Source organism: Lutra lutra, chromosome 5 (genome assembly GCF_902655055.1).
Source record: "Lutra lutra chromosome 5, mLutLut1.2, whole genome shotgun sequence".
Classification (NCBI taxonomy): Eukaryota; Metazoa; Chordata; class Mammalia; order Carnivora; family Mustelidae; genus Lutra; species Lutra lutra.
This window is the reverse complement of record NC_062282.1, coordinates 11,120,978-11,148,734: the sequence shown is the minus strand read 5'-3', so window position 1 is coordinate 11,148,734 and position 27,757 is coordinate 11,120,978. Positions and strand designations below refer to the sequence as shown.

Sequence of the window (27,757 nt, the reverse complement as noted above, 5' to 3'; positions counted from 1 at the left end):
TATTTTCTTAAAATATTGATGCACTGTGAGGGTTTTCTGGTTCTAGGATTTAGGTTTTAGATGATCAAAAAGCACAGAGTATAAATAGTTAGTAGCTTTAAAAAAAATCAGAAGGCCATTTGCTCTTGTGCTCTGAACTATGAGTTTATTTAATGACAGAAAATTCAAATAATGTTTCAGTAAGTCTGAATCTCCAGGATTGGAATATCTTTATTTTTACTTTCAGTGGTAATGAGCTACTCTGTTTTGGGACCTCTCTAATATTTCAGTACTGCAGGCTGATTTCCACTAAAGGATTGCTTTTGACGGTGAAAGAAGATTTAGAGTGAGATATTTCATGTTTCCAGCTGTTATATTACAGTAGACTGATTGCTCAGAAAATTCTTACAGGGAACTCAAAGATGCAATGAAATTGTTTTGGGGGATGAGAGGCCACCATTTTTAAAAAAATATTTTATTTTATTTTACTTTTTAAAAAGATTTTATCTTATTTATTTTTTTTAAAGATTTTATTTATTTATTTGGCAGAGAGAGATATCACAAGTAGGCAGAGAGAGAGAGAGAAAGAAACAGGCTCCTTATTGAGCAGAGACCCCGATATGGGACTCAATCCCAGGACCCAGGGATCATGACCACAGCCTAAGACAGAGGCTTTAACCCACTGAGCCACCCAGGCACCCTAAAAGGTTTTATTTTTAAGTAACCTCTATGCCTAGCGTGGGGCTCGAACTTACAACCCTGAAATCTAGAGTCATACGCTCTTCTGACTGAGCCAGCCAGGCGCCCCAAGAGGGTACCCTTTGAATTAGAGCATCTTCCTCAGCCTATATAATTAAGGCCTGATATAATTTAATTTAGATTAATTTATGAGGTATCTTCTAAAATACCAGTTGCAGGGACACCCGGGTGGCTCAGTCAGGTAAGCATCTGCCTTCAGATCAGTTCATGATCCCAGCTCCTGGGATCGAGTCTCGCATTGGGCTCCTTGCTCTGCTTCTGCCTGCTCTGCTTGCCACTCTGCCTGCTTGTGCTCTCTCTCTCTCTCTCTGACAAATTAAAGAAAAAATCTTAAAAAAAAAAATACCAGCTGCAGACAGGTACATAATAAGCATTTCAATTTGACTCTTATGTTAGCCTTACCAACAAATATTTTCAAAATGAAACATACCCATTCGGATGACATTTAGTTGTGTTAAAAATGATATTTTGGTTTCAGGTTGACTTTTCACTCTAGATTTTTATTTTGCATGTAAAAAATTAATTATAACAGTTAATGAAATGGAGTAAAAAGCCAGTTTCATATTTGCAGGTAAATATAAAGTTACTTGACTTGTTGTTAGCCAGACTTATTTGTGGTCATTTTGCAATTTATACAAGTACGGAAATACTATGTTGTGTACCTAAAACTAAGATAATGTTGTATGTCAGGTATGCGTCTATGGAAAAAATAGCTCTTTTTTTTTTTTAAAGATTTTATTTATTTATTTGACAGAGAGAGATCACAAGCAGGCAGAGAGGCAGGTAGAGAGAGAGGAGGAAGCAGGCTCCCTGCCGAGCAGAGAGCCCAATGCGGGGCTCGATCCCAGGACCCTGAGATCATGACCTGAGCCGAAGGCAGCGGCTTAACCCACTGAGCCACCCAGGCGCCCCGAAAAAATAGCTCTTAACTTTTGTGAATGGTGAAGTACTCAAAATTTTACCAAGATGTACCTCTATTACTCTCAAAGGAATAGCTATTAGAAAATGAAAGAAATTTTTTAAAAATCAGTTTCATCTTTGTAAGGAAGTATGATGGACGAGTAACATTCACATACAATAAAATTCTTAATCTGATGAAACAATATCCGTATTTCTTTTGATTAACCAAATGGCATAAAGCATTGTTGTAAGGATCTTTCCTCCCCATCAGAATATTTTAGCTAATGACACAATGACAATATCTCTTTAGATCATACAGCACATCAAATCTGGTGGAAGACTTGAAGATTTTGTATAGAATGGCGGGGCAGCAAGGCAAAGGAATCACTTTCATCTTTACAGACAATGAGATTAAGGATGAGTCATTTTTGGAATACATGAACAACGTTTTATCATCGGGTGAGGTAGGAGCTCATTAGTCTTCATGCATTTTGACTCTTCAGATTATCTCCAACTTTAGAGCTATTTCCTTCCATTATTAGGGTTTAGGAAATCAGTAGTAGGAAGAATTGCTTTTTCTGTTGGGGTTTAGAGAATAAAATGGCTGATTGGATTTTTGATATGTCCTTTTACCCCTTTAAAAAGCCTTGAAAATGATAGAATCATTTGTGTATCATTTGTGTATTTAAAATATGGGGTATCTTATCTTGAGTACTTTGGTTAGTCTTTTTTAAAAAAGGATTTGCAAATGCTTGTTATTTTGTTGTAGTCCACGGAGTTTATTTTTGCTTTTGTTTCCCTTGCCTGAGAAGACAGACACATCTAGAAAAAAATGTTTCCATGGCTGATGATAGAGAAATTACTGTCATGATTTCTTCTAGGAGTTTTATGGTTTCAGGCCTTACATTTAGGTCTCTAATCCATTTTTAGTTTATTTTTGTGTATGGTATGAGATAGTGGTCCACTTTCATTCTTTTGCATGTAGCTGTTCAGTTTTTTCAGCACCATTCATTAAAGAGATGGTCTTTCCCCATTATATATTCTCGATTCCTCTGTCATAGATTAATTGAACATGTAAGTGTGGGTTTATCTCTGTGCCCTCTATTCTGTTCCATTGATCTGTAGGTCTTTTTTTGTGTCAGCACCATATTGTTTTGGTTATTATAGCTCTGTAGTAAATCTTAAAATACGGGATTGTGATATCTCCAGCTTTATTCTTCTTTTTCAAGATTGCTTTGGTTATTTGGGGGTCTTTTGTGGTTCCATACAAATTTTAGGATAATCTGTTCTAGTTCTGCGAAGTATACTATTGGTATTTTGATAGGGATTGCATTGAATCTATACACCACTTTGGGAAGGATGGACATTTTAACAGTATTAATTCTTTTAACCTATGAGTGTGGAATACCTTTCCATTTGTTTATATCATGAAGACTTTGGTTAATTTTCTAAAGGTGAGTTTAAGAACATAAATAGAGGAAAGCTATCATATGTACTAAGCTATGTATTTTGATCTCTTTTCATTTGTCTGTCCTGAACTTGAATGTCTACATTTCTTTTGAAGGTATCCAACCTATTTGCTCGTGATGAAATTGATGAAATTCATAGTGATCTCCTATCCGTCATGAAAAAGGAATACCCCAGGCGCCCTCCTACCAACGAGAACCTGCATGACTACTTCATGAGTCGGGTCCGACAGAACCTTCACATTGTGCTCTGCTTTTCACCCGTGGGGGAGAAATTTCGAAACCGAGCGTTGAAGTTCCCTGCCCTTATTTCAGGATGCACTATTGACTGGTTCAGCCGGTGGCCTAAGGATGCCTTAGTTGCTGGTTAGTGTGGTGGAAACTTTTGTTAGAGTTTTTGGTTAACAGTGTGTGTGTGTGTGTGTGTGTGTGTGTGTGTGTGTGTGTGTGTGTGTGAATTTACTTTCTATGCTATTATCTGGACTGAGCCCACATTCACTTTGTCCAATATTTGAGGACTTTTGAAAGATGGTGGTCTTTTACCAAAGGTGCAAAAATGAGGTAGCTAATTTTTCCCGGAGTGTGGTTATCAGACACTGTTTTTTTGTTTTGTTTTGTTTTTTCAGACACTGGTCTTCAATCTCCTACTCCCTTGAGTTAATTTCCAGTGACTGTAGTCTTTTCAGGGATGGCGGCAAGCTTTGTCTCAGTTGGATACTCAGACGTGTTCCAGGATGTCCCAAGAAGGCACTAAAGTTTTAACTACTTTGATAGCATTTGTGTTCTTTCCAGAGTGGGTTGGTCAACCTCAGGGTAGTTAAAGCCGATTGTCTCTTGGACATTTTGTTCTTGTGGCTGCAGGGCTGGACCTCAAAGAAGAACACCTTACCCGGCAATGCTCTTGCTGGCGTCTGTCCTTGAAAGGGGATGTTAGACTGTTCTGTGACTTGGGTCCTTGACTGCTTCCAGTTCTGTCCATGATCATCCATCCTGAGGAACACGAATGTCTCTCTCACTCTAAATGAAATTGAACATAGATGTGGTAGAGGAGATGTTAGAGATCATTAAGTTTATGGTTTTCAGCTTTCGGTGAGAAGTTACTTGTGGGTATTTTAGATGGTAGGGATGTTTAGGAGTCTCCCCTGGCCAATTATATCAGAACCTCAGGGCGCCCTGGTTTGTGGCAGTGGTTTTCAAACTTTTTGTCTCATTATATTTTAATAATAATTAGAGTCCCATTTCTCAGTAAAACCTAACAGTGGCTAATAGATAAAACAAGGAAAAGTGGAGGTGAGGAAGAGTTCTGGAGCCTGCCCCTTCAGCCCACATCTGTGCTATATCCACATCTGGCTCTCCAGGTCCATGGAAACCACCATGAGAACAACTGATTAGCCCATCTCTTGCCTTTGGTAGATGGAGACATTGGGGACAGTGAAGCTGAGGAGATTGTCAGAGATGTAAGAAGCCATAAGGATCAATACTGGGGCCATAACCCGGGTCTATTATGTATAAGGATCTATTCTTAGCCTCTGGAGACATTCTCTTTACATACTGCTATTGATAATCATGGTCTTCCAATCTGTGGCTTTTAAACACAATATTTAAACATATTTGAAATATACATATATAGTTTTCTCTTTTGTCTTATGAAGTTTGAGAAAAGGCCAGTGACTTATAATTTTAAGTCCTATTAAAATGTGAATAAAACTAAAGGTAAAACTTGAAAATTCTTTGAAATAGGATATAAATGGAGAGCACAAAATGACAGAATTTCAGAGCTATATTAAAATTAACTGTGAACGATGATAATTAGTGTAGAAGTACTTTGTGGAGTATCATGTAAGGCATTATTACAAACAATAAAATAACAATTTCAGGTGACAAACATTGTAATACACCATAATTAAGATGATTTAATTTACATACAGAGCCCTTCCTGTGAGGTCTCTATTTCAATCATCTCTTCTATTACAAGACAAAGACCTTATTGATCTTCCCTTCATTAATTTCTCACAAATCTGCCCCTTTCTTTAAAATTTCATTGTAAAAAATAAGATAAAATAAAATAAAATAAAATTTCATTGTATCAACCCAAGCCAGGATTACATGGAGGTCAGGGAGACTTTGATTTCTATGTCCTTGTCTCCTAGCAAGTGTCCTGCCTCTCCCTGTTTGTTTATTGAGATCATATTTATTGAGCTCCAGGCTATTTCTGGAACTAGGCACAGGGAGGGCAAGGGAGACTCCTTTCTTCACTCCAGTCTTCTTCCCAGGCGAGCTCATCTTCAGCCTCCTGGGTGATAGGCCCCATCAGCTTTTCTCTCCAGTCTGGCCTGTCTTTTGGCGTGAAATCTGTGCACTTGGCTGGTCCTGCTTGACACATTCTTGGGGGGGTTCACAGACTGCTACTCCAAGTGCCTGACACCGAACTTCCTCTCCTCTGGTCCTTCGCCCAGGATCCCGACATCATCCATGAAACTACACAATCAGAGCTCTGTCTTGAACATCTGGGCCTCCTCCAACTCTCAAGTCTGCTTGATCTCCAAGTCTCATCGACCCTATCTTTTAAATATTGGGGGATTGTCTCTAGCGCTTTCCCTCTCGCAGGCAGACTTTCTAGACCAAGCTGTCCTTGTTATTCACCTGGAAAACCTCAATAGCTTTCTGATGACCTCTCTTCCAGTTTCAGCTGTCTGCCATCCGGCTCACATTGCTGACAGAAGAGTGATGAAAACACAAACCCAACCACACTGCTTTCTACTTCTATGACCATCCCTTGCTCCTGGGAAAAAGGCATGGTCTCTAGCCTGGCCTTAAGGCTGAAAAGAGTGGCCCAGCCCGCCTCCCCCAGCTTCCCTTGAGGTTGACTTTTTTCCCCTGCTCTGTTCTTCCCGATCCTTGAACAGGCTGCTTTTTCTTCCCATGTGATGTCCTCCTCCTCCATCTGACTGGGACCCTCCTCCCTTTGTTTGGATGATCCTGGCTCAGTCAAATATCCCTTCCTCAGGGGAGCCATCTCGTTTCCCTCTCTTCCTACAGAGCCTGTTTCCATGTTAACACTTTCTAGCACTCTGTGCTCTTCCTTCTGGGACTAACCACAGTTTGCTGTTTATATACTTAGTTGTGTATGTATTTGATTAATGCTGATTTGTCTGGCTCAACTAAAAGGTCCATGAGGTCAGGGACTACCTATTTTTTATTCACAATCATGGCCGCTACCAGTATCTGATGGTTGTAGTGTTGAATGAATGAGTCAGTCTGTTGAAATTCGTCGTCCTTCTATAGTACGGCCATGACTTACTTCCAGTCTTCTCTAACCAAACATAAACCCTCCCTCTCTTTTCCCCCCAGACATACTTCTTTTGTTTGTGCTCTGAACCTGCCCTCCATCCTTTCTTCCCTCCTTCCCTTCCTCCCTCATTTTCTTTCTTCCTTTCTTTCTTTCTTTCTTTCTTTCTTTCTTTCTTTCTTTCTTTCTTTTAGAGAGGAGAGAGGGAGCACACAGTGGGGAGGGGCAGAGGGGGAGAGAGAGAGAATGTTAAGCAGACTCCACACCCACTGCAGAGCCTAACCAGGGCTGGATCTCACAACCCTGAGATCATGACCTGACCTGAGCTAAAATCAAGAGTTGGGTTCTTACCTGACTGAGCTGCCCAGGTGACCCTGAATGCACTTAAATCATCCTTATCCTCCACACATTAGTCCACTTAGATCGAGAATATTCTCTTCCATCTCCTTTGTTTATCTACATTCCAAAGCTTAATCAGAACTCATCACATCCTTCACTCTTTCTTTGTTTCCTTAGGAATATTTGGTTCCCCCCCACTGGCCCCTTCATGGACCTCCTGTATCTATAATATTTTATATCATGCATCTGGGTTTTGAAATGTTCTTAAACCTTTGATAACCTTTAATCTTTTGTGGTTATATCTCCAGTCTAGTCTGATAAATGTTTACTGTACTAGTTACATTAGTGGGTGAAATAATTGTAAGATATGAAACATAGCTCCTTTATGCAAGAAATATAAAATCTATATATCTATACACCTAACATTAACCTGGAACCTGGCTAATGTTATTTTGAAAGAATACCATCTGTGGGTATTGGAAATACTTAATATACTTAGGGATTTAAGTGTTATTTATTCTTTTTAGAAAATTAGTAACAAGGTTTCTAGAACCAACCTTATTTAACTTGTCTTCAGGATGCTGATTCTAAATTAAATTATTATATTCAGCCATATCAGTAAAGGAAATATACAATTTTGTTTGGTTTAGTATATTTAGATTCTACTGAATATTTCCCATAGAAGTACTAAATTATTATAAATTTCTAAAATTAGTAATATTAATTAATTTATAATTTAAGATAGATTTTAGTTTTGTTTTTAAACCAGCTTCTTGGGGTATGAATGATATACAAAATAGTATACATAATTAAAATACACAGCTTGATGAGTTTTGAAGTAAGTGTGTACCCATGGGGCGCTTGTCGTAATCTATGCCATAAACGTATCCATCACCTCCAAAAGTTTCCTCCTGATTTCTTCAATTATTATTGTTATTATTTTGTGATAAGAACACAGCCTAAGATCTCTTATAGCTAATTTTAAGTTTACAAACAGTATTGTTAGCTGTAGACATCTTGCTTTACACTAGACCTCTAGAACTTACACATTTCGTATAACTGAAACATTGTATTTTTGACTTTTTGACTGGGAGGAGAGGGGAGTGGTACCTCCTCCCCTTACCCATGGCAGTCAGAGGTCTACTTTCTGTTTCTATGAGTCTGACAATTTCAGATTTCTCCTATAAGTGGTATCGTGTAGTATTTGCCCTTCTGTGTTTTGCTTACTTCACTTTGCATAATGCCTTCCAAGTTCATCCTTGTTGTTGCAAATGGCAGGATTTCCTTCTTTTTTTTTTTAAGCCAAATAATATTCCATTGCATGTATATCCAATTGTATATCAACAAACATTTAGGTTGTTCCCACATCTTGGCAACTGTAAATAATGCTGCAGTGAACGGGAGAGTGCAGACATCTGTTTGAGATAATGATATTATTTCCTTTGGATTTGTGCCTGGAAGTGAGATTGTTGGATCCTATGGCAATTCTATTTTTTATTTTTTAATTAAAAAAATTTTTTTTAGATTTTATTTAGTTGTTTGGAGCGGGGAAGGGGGAGAGAGAGAGAGAGTGTGAACATGCATGGGAGCAGGGAGTGGGGCAGAGACAGAGGGAGAGGGAGGGAGAATTTCGAGCAGACTCCATGCTGAGCACAGAGCCCCACACAGGGCTTGATCCCACAACTGTGAGATCATGACCTGAGCCCAAATCAGGAGTTGGATGCTTAACTGACTGAGTCACCTGGGGCCCCACATACTTTTTTTTTTTTTTTAAGATTTATTTATTTATTTGAGAGAGGGTGGGGAGGAGCAGAGGGAAGGGAGAGAGAAACTCAAGCAGACTCTGAGCTGAGTGGGGAGCTGATGTAGGGCTCAGTCTCAGGACCCTGAGATCACGACCGGAGCCAAAACCAAGCCGGATGCTTAACCGGCTACACCACCCAGGCGCCCCTCTATTTTTAAGTTTTTGAGGAAGGTCCACATTGTTTTCCATGTGGCTTTACCAGCTTGCATTCCCACTAATAGTGCACCTGGGTTCCCTTTTCCCCACATCCTTGCCGACACTTATCTTTTGGGTTTTTTATTTGTTTTTGATAACATTCATCCTGACTGGTGTGAGATGATATCTCACTGTAATTTTGAGTTGCAGCTTGCTGGTAATTATTGATGTTAAGCACTTTTTCATACCTGTTGGCCATTTGTATGTCTTCTCCGGAAAAATCTATTCTCAGTTCCTTCGCGCATTTTAATCAGGTTACCTATTTTTTGTTATTGAGTTGTAGGAGTTCTTTATTTTGCATATTAACCCTTTATCAGAGGTATGGTTGGCAAATATTTTCTCTCGTTCCCTAAGTTACTTATTCGTTTGTTAATTGTTTCCTTTGCCATGCAGAAGATTTTTTAGTTTGATGTAGTCCCATTTGATTTTGTTTCTGTTACCCGTGCTTTGGTGTCCTATCCAAAAGTCATTGCCAAGATCGATGTCAGGGAGTGTTTACCCATTGTGTTTTTTTCTAGGAGTTTTATGGCTTCAGGTCTTACGTTTAGGTCATTAACTGATTTTTTTTTTTTATTGTTTGTGCATTTTATTTTTTTTTCTTTTTTTTCTTTTTTTAATTAATTTTATTTTTTATAAACATATAATATATTTTTATCCCCAGGGGTACAGGTCTGTGAATCACCAGGTTTACACACTTCACAGCACTCACCATAGCACATACCCTCCCTAGTGTCCATAATCCCACCCCCTCCCAACCCCCCTCCCCCCACCAACCCTCAGTTTGTTTTGTGAGATTAAGAGTCACTTATGGTTTGTCTCCCTCCCAATTCCATCTTGTTTCATTTACTCTTCTCCTACCCCCTTAACCCCCCATGTTGCATCTCCTCTCCCTCATATCAGGGAGATCATATGATAGTTGTCTTTCTCCGATTGACTTATTTCGCTAAGCATGATACCCTCTAGTTCCATCCACGTCATCGCAAATGGCAAGATTTCATTTCTTTTGATGGCTGCATAGTATTCCATTGTGTATATATACCACATCTTCTTTATCCATTCGTCTGTTGATGGACATCTAGGTTCCTTCCATAGTTTGGCTATTGTAGACATTGCTGCTATAAACATTCGGGTGCACGTGCCCCTTCGGATCACTACATTTGTATCTTTAGAGTAAATACCCAGCAGTGCAATTGCTGGGTCATAGGGTAGTTCTATTTTCAACATTTTGAGGAACCTCCATGCTGTTTTCCAGAGTGGTTGCACCAGCTTGCATTCCCACCAACAGTGTAGGAGGGTTCCCCTTTCTCCGCATCCTCGCCAGCATCTGTCATTTCCTGACTTGTTAATTTTAGCCATTCTGACTGGTGTGAGGTGATATCTCATTGTGGTTTTGATTTGTATTTCCCTGATGCCGAGTGATGTGGAGCACTTTTTCATGTGTCTGTTGGCCATCTGGATGTCTTCTTTGCAGAAATGTCTGTTCATGTCCTCTGCCCATTTCTTGATTGGATTATTTGTTCTTTGGGTGTTGAGTTTGCTAAGTTCTTTATAGATTTTGGACACTAGCCCTTTATCTGATATGTCATTTGCAAATATCTTCTCACATTCTGTCAGTTGTCTTTTGGTTTTGTTCACTATTTCCTTTGCTGTGCATAAGCTTTTGATCTTGATAAAATCCCAATAGTTCATTTTTGCCCTTGCTTCCCTTGCTTTTGGCGATGTTCCTAGGAAGATGTTGCTGCGGCTGAGGTCGAAGAGGTTGTTGCCTGTGTTCTCCTCAAGGATTTTGATGGATTCCTTTCTCACATTGAGATCCTTCATCCATTTTGAGTCTATTTTCGTGTGTGGTGTAAGGAAATGATCCAATTTCATTTTTCTGCATGTGGCTGTCCAATTTTCCCAACACCATTTATTGAAGAGGCTGTCTTTTTTCCATTGGACATTCTTTCCTGCTTTGTCAAAGATGAGTTGACCATAGAGTTGAGGGTCTATTTCTGGGCTCTCTATTCTGTTCCATTGATCTATGTGTCTGTTTTTGTGCCAGTACCATGCTGTCTTGATGATGACAGCTTTGTAATAGAGCTTGAAGTCCGGAATTGTGATGCCACCAACGTTGGCTTTCTTTTTCAATATTCTTTTGGCTATTCGAGGTCTTTTCTGGTTCCATATAAATTTTAGGATTATTTGTTCCATTTCTTTGAAAAAAATGGATGGTATTTTGATAGGAATTGCATTAAATGTGTAGATTGCTTTAGGTAGCATAGACATTTTCACAATATTTATTCTTCCAATCCAGGAGCATGGAACATTTTTCCATTTCTTTGTGTCTTCCTCAATTTCTTTCATGAGTACTTTAGAGTTTTCTGAGTATAGATTCTTAGTCTCTTTGGTTAGGTTTATTCCTAGGTATCTTATAGTTTTGGGTGCAATTGTAAATGGGATGGACTCCTTAATTTCTCTTTCTTCTGACTTGTTGTTGGTGTAGAGAAATGCAACTGATTTCTGTGCATTGATTTTAAATCCTGACACTTTACTGAATTCCTGTACAAGTTCTAGCAGTTTTGGAGTGGAGTCTTTTGGGTTTTCCACATATAGTATCATATCATCTGCAAAGAGTGATAGTTTGACTTCTTCTTTGCCGATTTGGATGCCTTTAATTTCCTTTTGTTGTCTGATTGCCGAGGCTAGGACTTCTAGTACTATGTTGAATAGCAGTGGTGATAACGGACATCCCTGCCGTGTTCCTGAACTTAGCGGAAAAGCTTTCAGTTTTTCTCCATTGAGAATGATATTTGCGGTGGGTTTTTCATAGATGGCTTTGATAATATTGAGGTATGTGCCGTCTATCCCTACACTTTGAAGAGTTTTGATCAGGAAGGGATGCTGTACTTTGTCAAATGCTTTTTCAGCATCTATGGAGAGTATCATATGGTTCTTGTTCTTTCTTTTATTAATGTGTTGTATCACATTGATTGATTTGCGGATGTTGAACCAGCCTTGCAGCCCTGGAATAAATCCCACTTGGTTGTAGTGAATAATCCTTTTAATGTACTGTTGAATCTTATTGGCTAGTATTTTGGCGAGAATTTTTGCATCTGTGTTCATCAAGGATATTGGTCTGTAGTTCTCTTTTTTGATGGGATCCTTGTCTGGTTTTGGGATCAAGGTGATGCTGGCCTCATAAAATGAGTTTGGAAGTTTTCCTTCTATTGCTATTTTTTGGAACAGTTTCAGGAGAATAGGAATTAGTTCTTCTTTAAATGTTTGGTAGAATTCCCCCGGGAAGCCATCTGGCCCTGGGCTTTTGTTTGTTTGGAGATTTTTGATGACTGTTTCAATCTCCTTACTGCTTATGGGTCTGTTGAGGCTTTCTATTTCTTCCTGGTTCAGTTGTGGTAGTTTATATGTCTCTAGGAATGCATCCATTTCTTCCAGATTGTCAAATTTGTTGGCGTAGAGTTGCTCATAGTATGTTCTTATAATTGTCTGTATTTCTTTGGTGTTCGTTGTGATCTCTTCTCTTTCATTCATGATTTTATTTATTTGGGTCCTTTCTCTTTTCTTTTTGATAAGTCTGGCCAGGGGTTTATCGATCTTATTAATTCTTTCAAAGAACCAGCTCCTAGTTTCGTTGATTTGTTCTATTGTTTTTTTGGTTTCTATTTCATTGATTTCTGCTCTGATCTTTATGATTTCTCTTCTCCTGCTGGGTTTAGGGTTTCTTTCTTGTTCTTTCTCCAGCTCCTTGAGGTGTAGGGTTAGGTTGTGTACCTGAGACCTTTCTTGTTTCTTGAGAAAGGCTTGTACCACTATATATTTTCCTCTCAGGACTGCCTTTGTTGTATCCCACAGATTCTGAACCGTTGTGTTTTCATTATCATTTATTTCCATAAATTTTTTCAATTCTTCTTTAATTTCCTGGTTGACCCATTCATTTTTTAGAACGATGCTGTTTAGTCTCCATGTATTTGGGTTCTTTCCAAATTTCCTCTTGTGATTGAGTTCTAGCTTTAGAGCATTGTGGTCAGAAAATATGCAGGGAATGATTCCAATCTTTTGATAACGGTTGAGACCTGATTTAGGACCAAGAATGTGATCTATTCTGGAGAATGTTCCATGTGCACTAGAGAAGAATGTGTATTCTGTTGCTTTGGGATGAAAAGTTTTGAATATATCTGTGATGTCCATCTGGTCCAGTGTGTCATTTAAGGCCTTTATTTCCTTGTTGATCTTTTGCTTGGATGATCTGTCCATTTCAGTTCGGGGAGTGTTAAAGTCCCCTACTATTATTGTATTATTGTCAATATGTTTCTTTGATTTTGTTATTAATTGGTTTATATAGTTGGCTGCCCCCACATTAGGGGCATAGATATTTAAAATTGTTAGATCTTCTTGTTGGACAGTTCCTTTGAGTATGATATAGTGTCCTTCCTCATCTCTTATTATAGTCTTTGGCTTAAAATCTAATTGATCTGATATAAGGATTGCCACTCCTGCTTTCTTCTGATGTCCATTAGCATGGTAAATTCTTTTCCACCCCCTCACTTTAAACCTGGAGGTGTCTTTGGGTTTAAGATGAGTTTCTTGTAGGCAACATATAGATGGGTTTTGTTTTTTTATCCATTCTGATACCCTGTGTCTTTTGATTGGGGCATTTAGCCCATTAACATTCAGGGTAACTATTGAGAGATATGAATTTAGTGCCATTGTATTGCCTATCAGGTAACTGTTACTGTATATTGTCTCTGTTCCTTTCTGATCTACTACTTTTATGCTCTCTCTTTGCTTAGAGGACCCCTTTCAATATTTCCTGTAGAGCTGGTTTGGTGTTTGCAAATTCTTTCAGTTTTTGTTTGTCCTGGAAGCTTTTAATCTCTCCTTCTATTTTCAATGATAGCCTAGCTGGATATAGTATTCTTGGCTGCATGTTTTTCTCGTTTAGTGCTCTGAATATATCATGCCAGCTCTTTCTGCCCTGCCAGGTCTCTGTGGATAAGTCTGCTGCCAATCTAATATTTTTACCATTGTACGTTACAGACTTCTTTTCCCTGGCTGCTTTCAGGATCTTCTCTTTGTCACTAAGACTTGTCAATTTTACTATTAGATGACGGGGTGTGGACCTATTCTTATTGATCTTGAGGGGGGTTCTCTGAACCTCCTGGATTTTGATGCTTGTTCCCTTTGCCATATTGGGGAAATTCTCTCCAATAATTCTCTCCAATATACCTTCTGCTCCCTTCTCTGTTTCCTCTTCTTCTGGAATCCCAATTATTCTAATGTTGTTTCGTCTTATGGTGTCACTTATCTCTCGAATTCTCCCCTCGTGATCCAGTAGCTGTTTGTCTCTCTTTTGCTCAGCTTCTTTATTGTCTGTCATTTGGTCTTCTATATCGCTAATTCTTTCTTCTGCCTCATTTATCCTAGCAGTGAGAGCCTCCATTTTTGTTTGCACCTCATTAATAGCTTTTTTGATTTCAACTTGGTTCGATTTTAGTTCTTTTATTTCTCCAGAAAGGGCTTTTATATCTCCCGAGAGGGTTTCTCTAATATCTTCCATGCCTTTTTTGAGCCTGGCTAGAACCTTGAGAATCGTCATTCTGAACTCTATATCTGACATATTACCAATGTCTGTATTGATTAGGTCCCTAGCCTTTGGTACTGCCTCTTGTTCTTTTTTTTGTTGTGAATTTTTCCGCCTTGTCATTTTGTCCAGATAAGAGTATATGAAGGAGCAAGTAAAATACTAAAAGGGTGGCAACAACCCCAGGAAAATATGCTTTAGCCAAATCAGAAGAGATCCCAAATCGTGGGGGGGGGGAGAAAGGGGATAAAAAGAGGTTCAGAAAGAAAGAAAAAAAAATTAAAAAAACAAAACCAATAACGAAAAAGTATATAAAGGAATAAAATATATATATATATTAGATAAACTAGTTAAAAAATGTTAAAAAAGAAAAGGGTAAAAGTTAAAAAAATTTAGCAGAAGAAGAAAAAAAATTGAAAAAGAAAAGAAAAAAAGATTAATTTAACTGCAAGGCTAAAGAATCATGGGGAGAAAGCCATGAGTTCCGTGCTTTGCTTTCTCCTCCTCTGGAATTCCGCCGCTCTCCTTGGTATTGAAACCACACTCCTTGGTAGGTGAACTGGGTCCTGGCTGGGTTTCTCGTTGATCTTCTGGGGGATGGGCCGGTTGTAGTGATTCTCAAGTGTCTTTGCCCCAGGTGGAGTTGCACTGCCCTTCCCCGGGGCCGGGCTGAGTAATCCGCTTGGGTTTGCTGGGTTCGCTTTCGGGAGCTTTTGTTCCCTGAGAGCTTTCTGTAGAGTCTGGAGGACGGGAATGAAGATGGCGGCCTCCCGGTCTCCGGCCTGGAGGAGCCCAGAGCCCGGGGCCCCACTCCTCAGTGCGCCCTCAGAGAACAGCGCCCAATGACTCCCGTCACCCTGGCCTCCCGCCGTGCTCCGAGCTGACCGAGCCTGCGACCGGCTCAAGGTAACCCCGAGTTGAGAGTCACTCCTCGGCTCTGTCTCTGTAGCCGGCTTCCCCGTTCTAATACCGGTAAGCTCTGCGACACTGAGACACCCCCGATCCTTCTGCGACCCTGTGGGACCTGAGGCCACGCTGACCCCGCCTGGGCTTCACCCCGGTTAAGCCTCTGGAGCAATGTCCCTCAGCGTAACAGACTTTTAAAAGTCCCGATTTTGTGCTCCGTTGCTCCGCTGCTCGCCGGGAGCCGGCCCCTCCCCCCGCGGTCTATCTTCCCGTCGCTTTGGATTCACTTCTCCGCCAGTCCTACCTTGCAGAAAGTGGTTGATTTTCTGTTTCTGGATTTGCTGTTCTTCTTCTCTTCAATCTCCCGTTGGATTTGTAGGTGTTTGCAATCTTTAGATAAGCTATCTAGCTGATCTCCCGCTACCTCAAGTAGTCTCAGCTGCTACTTCTCCGCCATCTTGACTCCTCCCCCAAAACTACTACCTCATTAACTGATTTTTGAGTTGACTTTTGTATATGGTGTTGGACAAGAGCCCAATTTCATTCTTTTGTCTATAGATACCCAGGTGCCCCTAGCACCATTTATTTATTTATTTTTTTAAAGATTTTATTTATTTATTTTACAGAGAGATCACAGGTAGGCAGAGAGGCAGGGAGAGAGAGAGGAGGAAGCAGGTTCCCTGCTGAGCAGAAAGCCCGATGGGATGTGGGGATGGATCCCAGGATCCTGAGATCATGACCTGAGCTGAAGGCAGAGGCTTTAACCCACTGAGCCACGCAGGCGCCCCCAGCACCATTTATCAAAGAGACTGTCCTTTCCGCATTGTATGTATTCCTGGCAGCCTGTTTATAAATCAGTTGCCCACATATATATGGGTTTATTTCTGGACTTTCTTCCATTCCATTTGTCTATAGGTCTATTTTTAATGCCAATATTATACTGTTTTGATTAGTAGAACCTTGTAAGATATTTTGAAGTCAGGAAATGTGATGCCTCCAGCTTTGTTCTTGCTCAAAATTGCTTTGGCTATTTGGGGTTTTCTGTTGTTCCATATGAATTTTAGGATTGTTTTCTATATTTCTGTAAAAAATGTCATTGGAATTTTGATAGGGATTGTACTGAATCTGTAGATTGTTTTGGACAGTATGGATATTTAAAAAATTATAATTCTAAATATGTGATATCTTTCCATATGTTTGTGTTTAAATCTTTCATGAGTAATTATATTCTAGTGTACAGGTCTTTCATCTTCTTTGGTGGAGTTTATTCCTATGTATTTTATTCTTTTTGATGCAATTCTAAACTAGATTGTTTTCTTAATTTCTTGTTTGAATGGTTGTTATTATATAGAGTATTTTTTTCATTTAAAGATGCTAAGGGGGTTTCTGGGTGGCTCAGTTGGTTAAGAGTCTGCCTTTGGCTCAGGTCATGATCCCAGGCAACTGGGCTTCCTGCTAAGCAGGGAGTCTGCTTCTCACTCTGCCTCTGCCTCGTCCCCATGTCCCCTCACTTACGCTCTCTCTCTCTCAAATAAATAAAATCTTAAAAAAAATAAAGATGCTCAGAAAGTTAATCCTAGATTTTGTAGTATTTAGTAACTAAAGTGCTGTTGGAAAAAAAATGTAAGGTTTTTATATATGTGAATTTAAATTGACTAAGTCTCTTGATGAAGCATTTAAAGATAAATACGCTTTGTTTAATGTTATAAAATCATGTCTTTTCCACCACTTAATAATCTCCATTTCGGCAACCCCCCCCCCTTTTTAAAGCTATATATGGAGTTGTTTTGAATTAATTATTTCTAAGTGTCTTATCTTCATTCTGGTTGTCCTGTCTTGTATTTCTTTTCCACCCCCCTTCTTTGTCCCTTCCTTGGTTACTTTTATTTTAGTCCTCATTTCTTTTTTTTCTTTTTTTTTTAAGATTTTATTTATTTATTTGACAGAGAAATCACAAGTAGGCAGAGAGGCAGGCAGGGGGTGGCAGGAAGCAAGAGAACTGGATATGGGGCTTGATCCCAGGACCCTGAGATCATGACCTGAGCCGAAGGCAGGGGCTTAACCCACCGAGCCACCCAGGTGCCCCATATTTTAGTCTTCATTTCTAAGCTGATTTTGTCTTTTACTTTTTATTTCCTGAGTTCCATCTATTCTTTTTGCATTTCTTCTTGGTACATTATTTGTTCAGTTTCTTTTTAATTTTGAGTTTCTTTTTCTTTAAGATTTTATTTGTCAGAGAGAGAGCACAAGCAAGGGGAGAGCAGGCAGACAGAGAAGCAGGCTCCCTGCTGAGCAAGGAGCCTGACGTGGGTCTTGATCCTAGAACCTTGGGATCATGACCTGAGCCGAAGGCGGACTCTTAATCGTCTGAGCCACCCCAGCATCCCTAACTTTGAATTTCTGATATAAAGCAGTTTCTCCTCTTTCAGAGGCTTGTTTGAGGATATTGGCATCAATTTGTAGTGTTGTATTACATTTTAATTTTTTTTTTTCTGGGGGGAACTGAAGGGCAGAGGTTTCTATCAGCTGAGGCTTTTTGATTCTCCTTTTGTATTTCATTTTTTATTAGGTTTTGTCTTTTAATTCCAGCATTGTTAAGATGATAGTCCTGTATTTCTTAATGATATTCTGTGATTCTAATGTTACTACTAAATCCATGAACTTCATTTAGATTTCTCTAAGGTAAAAGACGATTTTTAATGTTCTTCTAGATTACATTTTAAACCTGTCCATTGTTATGAAAATAGGCCATCTTCACTTGAAGTCTCAAGCAAAATCAATAACACTTATATGGCATATTTTTTTCAAGGTAGGCCATTTAAATTATGGAAATAAAATGGCCCTCTTTGAAGATTATTACTTGATAAATAATATACAAGATTTTGGTCTTATGAGTTAGCCTTCCCTGCTTCTGCCCCTGCTGGCCACATGCGAGAGAGCGTAAAAGAGGCAAGGACACCTAATATACCCCTCAAAAAGTAACACCAACCACAATAGTACCCGTGGTTTCTCAGAAAAATTAGCACATTTTATTTATGAGGCACAGTAGTCAATACACGTTTTTGAACTTTTAATTGGCTGCAACTAAACATGTTTCCTTAGCTACATAGTTTGGTTCTCTTTAAATTTCTCTTTGAATTTCTGCATCAAGGTGACATGGACTTTGGAGTCCATCACCCTTGGGTTAGAATCGCACATCTGCCATCTGCAAGCAAACTTCTCTAAGCCTCATTATTCTTATCTACAAGAGGTACATATTAAAATTCATCACTTAGGGATGTTGCAAGGATTAACTGATACAGTTCTGTGATGTAGGATTTGCCAAGATTAGACTTGCTTGCCCTCTGACTGTATCGGTTAAGATGTGTTTGGCTGTAAGAGAAAACCAGAGAAGTCATTGCTCAAACAAGTCCTTTTTTTTTTTTTTTTTTTTTTTTTGCCTCCCCCTTTTTCCTGCAACCAAGAGAATGCAGAGCTGTGCAGTCTAGGATGGTGCCTTTGGGGGACTCTTACTCCTTCCACCTCGCTGTCATCCTCGGGATGTGGCTCTTACTCTTACAGGCACAAGGTGGCTGCCGCATCCCCGAGCTCATGTTTGTCAATGCCTCCTGAAGTTGGCCTTTTATTTCAGGACAATGTTCTTCCTCAAGAACTTTTGTCTGCATGTCATTGGCCTGAACTGAGTCACCCCTACTTATAAGAGAGTCCGGGGAATCGAAGGATTTTAGTTGGGCAGATTGTTACCCTGAGCAAAAGAGGGATTCTTTTAGTAGCAAAGAGAGAGGATGGCTACTGGAAAGGCAACCAATGTGCCTTTTTCATTTTGTGACTTTAGTTCTTCTAATCTAAATGAAGTAGAAATCCGAGGACACCAAAATTCAGTGATGGAGCCCAGCATTCTCTTCTCTATCCCACTCATACGCTACTTCATTCCCATCAGGTGATAGGAACATATATGACCAAATATAACCCACACCAACCTCAAGCATCAGTCTGAAAGTGGGCCCCCAAAACTGGCGTTGCTGCTTTGGTGGTTGGATAATGACGATGACCTTAGAAGGGTTTTCCAAGGCCTCTTGCTTGAGTCTTAGCAAGTGTGGGCCACTCTAAATGAAAGTCTGAAAGTCTGAAATCTGATTCTTTTCATAACCTTCCTTGCACCAGAGATTGGGGTCTTTGGAAAAATATACTTTGAATCCACCCTATTTTTATTCTCTTTGACTTTTTAGAGAGATAAAAAGAATACTTGCTATATAAAGAAATAAGTCACCATTCATGATATCCTCTGTTCATATAAAAAGGAAAAAAAATCATGACATGGTAAATACAAGGGGGATTTCAGGAAGTGGGAACTTCGCTGAGGATACAGCATAATGCCAAGTAAAGCACTTAGTATCATGTGTAGTACATGGTGAATATTGTAGCTGTTGGACTGAATACCTACAAAAACGTCATTATAAGCAAGGATCGTTCTGATGTTTCCAGTGCCTAGACTTAAACCTCCTGGAATTTTAAAATATTCTTTGTAGAGGCTGCTTAACTCATGAGAAAATACGACTTCTGAGTCTTGATTTATTGCTCTTCACTGTATATGGTAAACTATGTTTATAACCAAGCTGGTAGAGAGTACCCCTTATTTACATAGATGTAAATACTGCTCCATGACTGCATTAATAAATTAATTTAGCGAGCGATTACTGATCTTTTTTATATCTTCGCCAACTCTCACCTGATAGGTTTACTTGATTCCTTCTCTTTCCTTCTCTTTTTATTGGTCATCTTTCTATCTGCAACCCTTATATACATTATTTAATACTCTAAGTACTTTTCAAGCAAATCCATAGGCAAATTTTTCCAAGTTATGTAAAGATGGTTATAATAATTCTTAACTGGTGTCATGCGTAAGTTTTGTCAGTTCTTTAGGCTTGAGACCAAGCTTCATACTAGAGTCTCACGTCATGGCCCATCACGGGGTGAGAGGGCAGCAGATGCTGATGTGTACGTGGTGATTGATGAGCTCTGACTTTATGGCCTATTTCTATAATAGGAAATGCTGCCTTAGAATTGGTCCCATGATTGGTGCTGTTGGGAAGATAAAGGTCTCCAACAAGAGGTTTTTACCCAAACAATTTTAAAGGGCACTGTAAATTAGAATTGACTGCAAGTGGCTAGCTGCCACTTTTGAGAACAAGATGGCCCAGGCATATAAACATTTAGTGACAAACATTCCACATACCAAATGCAGTCACGGCCTGGGGGAATTGAGGGTATGACAGGTTCTGCATTTAAAAATAAATGGGTTTGTTAAATATGAGTACCCAGTGGGCACTGATTTCTGAGTTATTTGTACCCCTTGGCCCTTCTGTATAGAACAATAGAATAGTCTGGCTACTGGGCAGAACCCGCAGCCAGGGAGAAGAGACTTCTTTGCATAAGTACCAGAAAACAAAGACTGATGACAGGCTTGAGTGCCGTGATAGTTTTGTATATGAAAGGGAAGATAAAATTGTTGAAGTCGTAGGCCTGGGGCCAAAAATGTCAACAGATACCTACCTAGATGCAGCTACTAAAATGGTCTGCAGTCCCGAGAAATGTCTAAATCTTTCAAACATAATTAGTTAACTCTTAAAATGGTGATTCACATTCATATTTCACACGCTGCCATCGTTATTCTTTCTAGTGTCCGAATACTTCCTGTCCTCCTATGACATTGACTGTGGTTTGGAAACCAAGAAGGAAGTGGTCCAGTGCATGGGCTCCTTCCAAGATGGTGTAGCTGAGAAGTGTGTTGACTATTTCCAGAGATTCCGACGCTCTACTCACGTGACTCCCAAATCGTACCTCTCCTTTATTCAGGGATATAAGTGCACATACAGAGAAAAGCGTGTGGAAGTGCAGACTCTGGCCAATAGGTAAGTGTGAAGGTCAGATACAAGGTGATTTTTACAACAGTGCCTCTCGACGGGGGGCACATTTGCTGCTAGTGAGCGCTGTGCGATGACTAGAAGCATTTGTGTTTGTTAACAGCTTAGGCGGTAGGGGCTGGGAGGGGTGCTACCGGCATCAAATGAGGGAGGTCAGGGACGTTGCTGAACATCCTACGGTACATGGGACAGCCCTCCACGGCAAAGAATCTGCCAACTCCAAATGCCGATTGTGCTGAGGCTGAGACACCTGCTCCTCAGGCATATTCAAAGGATTATTCCGTGATAGCTAGGAGCTTTATTCTTGCCCAGTGTTTATGTGGCCTACCAGTTTTTATAATACCGAGTGACATATGGTAGCGATGCTTCCTGCCTTCCTCCTCTCGTCCTTCTCTTCCCATCCTTTCCGGCGTCTAGGATGGGAGAGTCTGGCTGATGCTGACGTCCACTGCGTGTTCACCGCGCTGAATACCCTACTTCACCGAAGCCTGTTCCAGGTCTCACTGCTCTGCCTACTTTTTTCTGAACATTCCAGCTGCTTCTATGTATGGCCAGGACCAGCCAGCGCTGCTCCATAAGGCACCCTGGGTGGGAGATTGGACTGGCTGACTCTGAGAGCTCTGGTCTTTGAGGGACTGTTATCTCAGGTCCAGACAGTGAGCCGTCCCTTCACAGCCTTGTTCCGATGACTTCAGATTGGTTTCTTCCTTGACCCCACATCTTTCTTCTTTTAATTTAATTTGTATTTTTTTAAAAATATATATAAATTATTTATTTTCCTTCTTCTGTGATAGGGCTTCAAGCATTTGAAGTCTATTGCCATTGAATTAAACTTCATTAAGCATGTATCCTTCATGATACAGCTTCTGGACCCATTCTTCATGTTCCGCAGGGTTGTAATGAGTTCATGCTCCCACACGCGGTCTATGAAAAACATGCACATGGGCTCAGTCCAGCATCAACCCTGGGTGCATATTCTTTTTGTCAAGCCCTCTGGGATTTCTTATTTGCAGACACACTCATTCTTCAAATGTGACCATTACTTTCCATATTAATGGATCAGTGCTTGGAAAATGTGGCCAAATATCACACATTTTAACATGGCTTGCTTGGATGTTTAATCCTAGAATGAATACTGGATTGGAAAAGCTAAAAGAAGCCTCAGACTCTGTTGCAGCCCTGAGCAAAGAACTGGAAGTGAAAGAAAAGGAGCTCCAGGTGGCCAATGAGAAAGCTGACACGGTGTGTGGGCCCTCCTGCTTGGACCATACTGCAAAGTGTATTACCAGGTTTACATTCCTGGTAATAAATATTAACGATATTGTTACACTACATTGTATCCATGAAAGGATACATTATTTCCAATAGAATACAGTACTCTTCATTTTCCATGAAATCTAGAAGGGGACAAAATCAGCAGATCAAGGGAAAATGTACATTTTCAGCTTGACAAGGTATGTTTGACAAGATTTGTTTTGTTTTATATTGAATTAGGTCTTAAAAGAAGTGACAATGAAGGCACAGGCTGCCGAAAAGGTCAAGGCTGAGGTACAGAAGGTGAAGGACAAAGCCCAGGCCATTGTGGACGGCATCTCTAAAGATAAGGCCATTGCCGAAGAGAAGCTGGAAGAGGCAAAACCAGCTTTAGAAGAAGCAGAAGCAGCCTTGCAGGTAACTCTGTGCTGTGTGGCAGATGTCATGTGTAGTGCCTGGGACGAGGGACGAGGACGAAGAAAAGATGAGTAACAGCAAAGAAACGCTCAGCTGCTTCAGACCTACTGAAACCATTCCAAGGAGTGTTTTCTGCAGGGAGGGGTTATTAGCCCTTTATAGATTTTTCACTTGCTACTTCCCGTCTCATTTTCTTCACTCATGAATGCTGGGCAGCGTCCTATGTTGACGGTCAGGAGTCCGGGTTCTCGTTTCCACTCTGTCAACAATAAGGCACACGGCGTCGGGAATGTCCCATGAAATTTCCAAGATAATGTTTCTCTCCTCACTCATTGAGGACACTGGAGCAGGTCTGTGAGATGCAGTGTGTCCTGAGTTTATCTGTGAATTATCCAAATGCAGAACTGCTGAGGTAGGGGAGCTCGTGAATGGCGGGTTTTGAACGGCCTCTGACAATTATTCAGTGCGGTTGTGTGGCAAGAACAGAAATGGGGAAATTAGAGAAGGTTGGATTCTGAGAAAATATGATGAGTTTGGTAAAATGGGCCACACCTTAAGGGGCTGGCTGAGTGTTGAAGACTCAATGTAAGATTTCTTGGGACTCAATTTAAGATTGCTTTTACTTCAGTCTTAATCCTCTGTGGCCTTCTGTTATTGGTTCCAGGAGACAGCTGGAGAGATGAAGCCTGCTGCTCTGTCTACTGCTAATTCAGGTCCTAGAACCTCAGCTGAGCATCCCTCATTACTTGATAATGTAATTTTTTAACCCCTTCCTGATCTCACTGCCTGAACACTTCTCAGTCTTTTTTTTTTTTTTTAAAGATTTTATTTATTTATTTGACAGACAGAGATCACAAGTAGGCAGAGAAGCAGGCAGAGAGAGAGGAGGAAGCAGGCTCCCTGCTGAGCAGAGAGCCCGATGCGGGGCTTGATTCCAGGACCCTGGGATCATGACCCGAGTTGAAGGCAGAGGCTTTAACCCACTGAGCCACCCAGCTGCCCCACTTCTCAGTCTTTTTGACCCAAGTTGAGTCTTTAAGTTTCCTGAGCAATAGACAAATATGAATTTCTACTCTTTTGAGACAATGAAGCGATAGCCTTCTCCTGTATCTCTCCAACTTTCCACACTACTCTTACTGGGGTACGTCTTCACTTATTTTTCCTCTGTCCTCACGCTGGCTAAACTGGGCTTCTTGATCCCCGGAGCTCTGGGAGGTCTGCAGTCTCTCAGGTTGGTGGCCTCCTCATCTCCCCCTGACCTGTTTTTTAAGACCAATTTATCAACATATGATTGGTGTGTAAAAAGTCAGACATGTATAGTGTATACACCTTGGGGTGTTTGGGAATAAGTGTGTACCTGTGAAACCATCCCCACCTTCAAATCCACTGGCATGTCCACTACTTCCCAAAGTTTCCCCCACTCCCTTTAATATTGCTATTATTTTATGTGTCAAAGACATTTAGCATAATATCTAAAATCTAGCCTCCCGACAAATTTGAAATATATAATACAGTATGAACCGCAGGCACTGTGCTCTGAGTAGATATCCAGAACTTTTTATTTTGAATAACTGAGAATCTGTACCCTTTGACCATCAGCTTCCCTTTTCCTCTTCCCACTAGGCCCTGACCACTGCCATTCTGCTCTCTGCTTCTATGAATCTTGACTGTTTTATATTCCATATAAATGGGATCATACAGTATTTGTTCTAATGTATTTGGTTTAACTTACTTGGCAAAATGGCTCCTAGGACTATCCTTGTCTCAAATGGCAGAATTTTCTTTCCTTTCTTTCTTTTTTTTTTTTTTAAGATTGAATATATTCCATTGTACACAGACACTCACACACACACACACGTGCACCTACACATGCACACACACTGTGTATATATATGTGTCTCACATTTCGTTATCCACTCACCCACTGGTGGACCCTTAGCTTACTTCTAGGTCTTGGCTCTTATAAATAATGTTGCAGTGAACATGGGAGTGCAGATATCTCTTCAAGATCCTGATCTCCATACATTCCCCTTTTTGGGGCGTCTTGGCTTCAGACTGAGAGTCTCTGATCAACAGAGAGAATATATTGATAGTGTAAAGATATCTCCATACCTAATGGCATCATAGAAACAGATCATATGGCCTCTTAGATCATGCTTAAAGGTATACATTTTCCCAGGATTTAAAAAAAACTTGTCATCTTTTTGATATTATAAAATATTTTCCTTTATCCTCCTAATTTCATATTCTTGACCACTAAGATATTCTGCATTATATAATTAATTTTTAGTGCTGAAATGGGTGGAAACAGGGGTGACATGATGAAGAGTATTGGAGAGATTTTCAACAATTTTCTTTATTGGTTCTGCCTCCATTTTATTGCTTTTTTTGTGAGCTTTTGAAATCCTAAAATATGGTACTACCAACATATTCTAAGAAGTTCCAACCCAGTCAAACTAACTTTTTGGCATCAGGTCACATAAATCTGTACAACAAATAAGGTAATAGCAAAGATTGTTTCTCATCCTATCTCAAAGCTAATCTGACTCCATGCAATCATACAAAATACCTCCAGATGTTAAATAACTATTATATTGCAAGGATATCTAGGAAATTCTGTGGCAATCATATTGCTTTGCCTGCAGAGTAAAAGCGGAGTCCAATACTTAGCTGAAATAGGTTGGACTTTTGATATACCTTTTCCTCCAGCTCCTTTTACCTGGGCACCTAACATAATTGAGCTCAATTCTGTTTGAGAAGTCTCCCTTTTAAAGCTAAGGTAAAATAAGCATGTCCAGCTCTTACAGCTTATACAACATTTATTTGACCCTACTTTCTCCACTGGCTGCTGTATCTCTCTCCTTTCTTTTCTAGGCACACATCTCCTATCAAGATCCATCTGTGATTGCCAGCTCTTGAACATAAATTCTCCTTCACTTCCAGTCGTCTTGTGTTCACAAAAACTAATCCTGAAACAAACATTTTCAAAGTAGTTACATTTCTAATTAACAAGTTCAGTGGTTTTCATCTTCATTATTTTTTCTTAATCCTCAGAGGAAAGATTAGTAGCTTTGATAAGAAGGTCATTGGTCACCTTCATTTGATGGGGGGTAGGCACACGCAAATAAGATCTGGAAGGAATGAGTGTACACTATTTGTCCTAAAAATAAGACTTTTTTAGATTCCCATAGTTCATATTTTTCCAATACTTATTCCATAAAGAGGCTAAGAGATAGAGCAGTTATTAACAATCACAATCATTCTATGTGACTATTAAATAATTTACTCTTTTAGAATCTCCATACTAGAAATGGGATAGGACTTTTCTGACTTAGTGAAATCTGTATTGCTTCAGTTCCATAAGTTAAAGGTCATTTCCCAGCTCAGAAACCTCTAATTATTCAATCTGTCAGCCCCTGGGCTACCTGTGAGGGTTAGTCCACTGTGACAAGTCTGGGTTGCTAAAGAGAGAGGCAGATTCTTGACCTACATAACTAATGAGTAAAAATCACGGCACCAGCCAGGAGTTTTCCTGGTTGAGAATTCCTCATAGCTCCGTAAGTGCTGAGTATTCTTTTTCTTTCAGATTATACTCATTTTTTTCTGACACAAAGTGGTGTGTGTAATTTTAGAGAAGTCACAGTTTCTTAGCTGTTCACCGACATTTCCCTCACTGTCTTTCCTCTTGCTGCCAGTTGAATTGTAATAGTTTGAACTTTTGGGGACATGGCATTTCTTGGGGATTAACTATGCATTTAAGCCTTATGACTTGGCATCTAACTCAAAAAATGCTTGCTTTCCTCTGCCCAAGTAGCATTTAAAGATGAAAAGTTGGTCCACACTGTCTTATCTGGGGTGGGATAATGACCTCCTGTCATCCCGCAGACCATCAAGCCTTCAGACATCGCCACTGTCCGCACGTTGGGCCGACCCCCTCACCTCATCATGAGGATCATGGACTGTGTGCTGCTCCTGTTTCAAAGGAAAGTCAATGCAGTGAAAATTGACCTGGAAAAAAGCTGTACAATTCCGTCGTGGCAGGAATCTTTAAAACTCATGACTGCAGGAAACTTCTTACAGAACTTACAGGTTGGTAGTTCAGTAATGATGGGCTGAGTGAGAGGGGACTGAGACTTCATTAGAGTGTCTGAGTCCTTTAGTAGAACAAATTTCAGAAAAAAATTTTACAGATTTTTACTTTTACTAAAAAATTTACATATTTTTACTTAGTTTTTTGCTATCTTTCTTGAGGTATAATGTTGAGGTATAATGACATATAAAAGTTTACTATAGTGATCTAGTAACTTATTTTACAAATGTATAAAACAAAGTTTCCAAACCTACATACACCAAGTTTCCCTGCGTGTCTCCTAGCCACCTTTGCCATCCAGACTGCTAATCCCCAGTCCTTATCTTTGATACAGCCGCTGGGTCAGCATTAGTGATTGGCCACTATATAACATGTATAAAAGTTTTCTGAATGGTAGGATTTCCTGGGTGGCTCAGTTGGTTAAGTGTTGGACTCCTGATTTTGGCTCAGGTCATGATCTGAGGGTTGTGGAGCCTGCTTGGGATTCTCTCTCCTCCTTCTTCTGCCCCTCCCTCACCACCCCTGCTCACTCATGTGCTCTCTCTCTCAAAAAAAAAAAAAAAAAAGAAAAAGAAAAAATTCTCTATATAAAGGTGTACAACTTGATATTTGGAGATTTGTATATATTGTGAAATCATTGCCAGCTAAGGTTTCCATGACCTCACTGTCGCCATTTTCTTATTTTGTGGTGAGAACCCTTAGAAAATTTGGTGTATGCGATGTTGTTAACTGTATTCATATTGCCATGCATGAGGTCTCCAGGACTTACTCTTCTTTTAACTTGATACTTTCTAACCCCTTGACCAACATCTTCCCATTTCCCCTTCCCTCACCATTGGCAACCACCATTCTAT

At 39.9% G+C, this 27,757-nt stretch overlaps 1 protein-coding gene across 5 annotated transcripts in view; it reads left to right on the top strand.

Moving 5' to 3' along the window:
• Positions 1-27,757, top strand: part of DNAH5 (dynein axonemal heavy chain 5) — a 277,211-nt gene that overhangs the window by 185,632 nt on the left and 63,822 nt on the right. For all 5 annotated transcript variants that reach the window (XM_047730540.1, XM_047730538.1, XM_047730537.1 and 2 more), the window contains 6 exons: positions 1,949-2,102; positions 3,203-3,470; positions 20,899-21,130; positions 22,270-22,384; positions 22,637-22,813; positions 26,699-26,902. In XM_047730540.1, the coding sequence (XP_047586496.1) occupies positions 1,949-2,102; positions 3,203-3,470; positions 20,899-21,130; positions 22,270-22,384; positions 22,637-22,813; positions 26,699-26,902 (1,150 nt within the window). The remainder of the gene's footprint in view (positions 1-1,948; positions 2,103-3,202; positions 3,471-20,898; positions 21,131-22,269; positions 22,385-22,636; positions 22,814-26,698; positions 26,903-27,757) is intronic.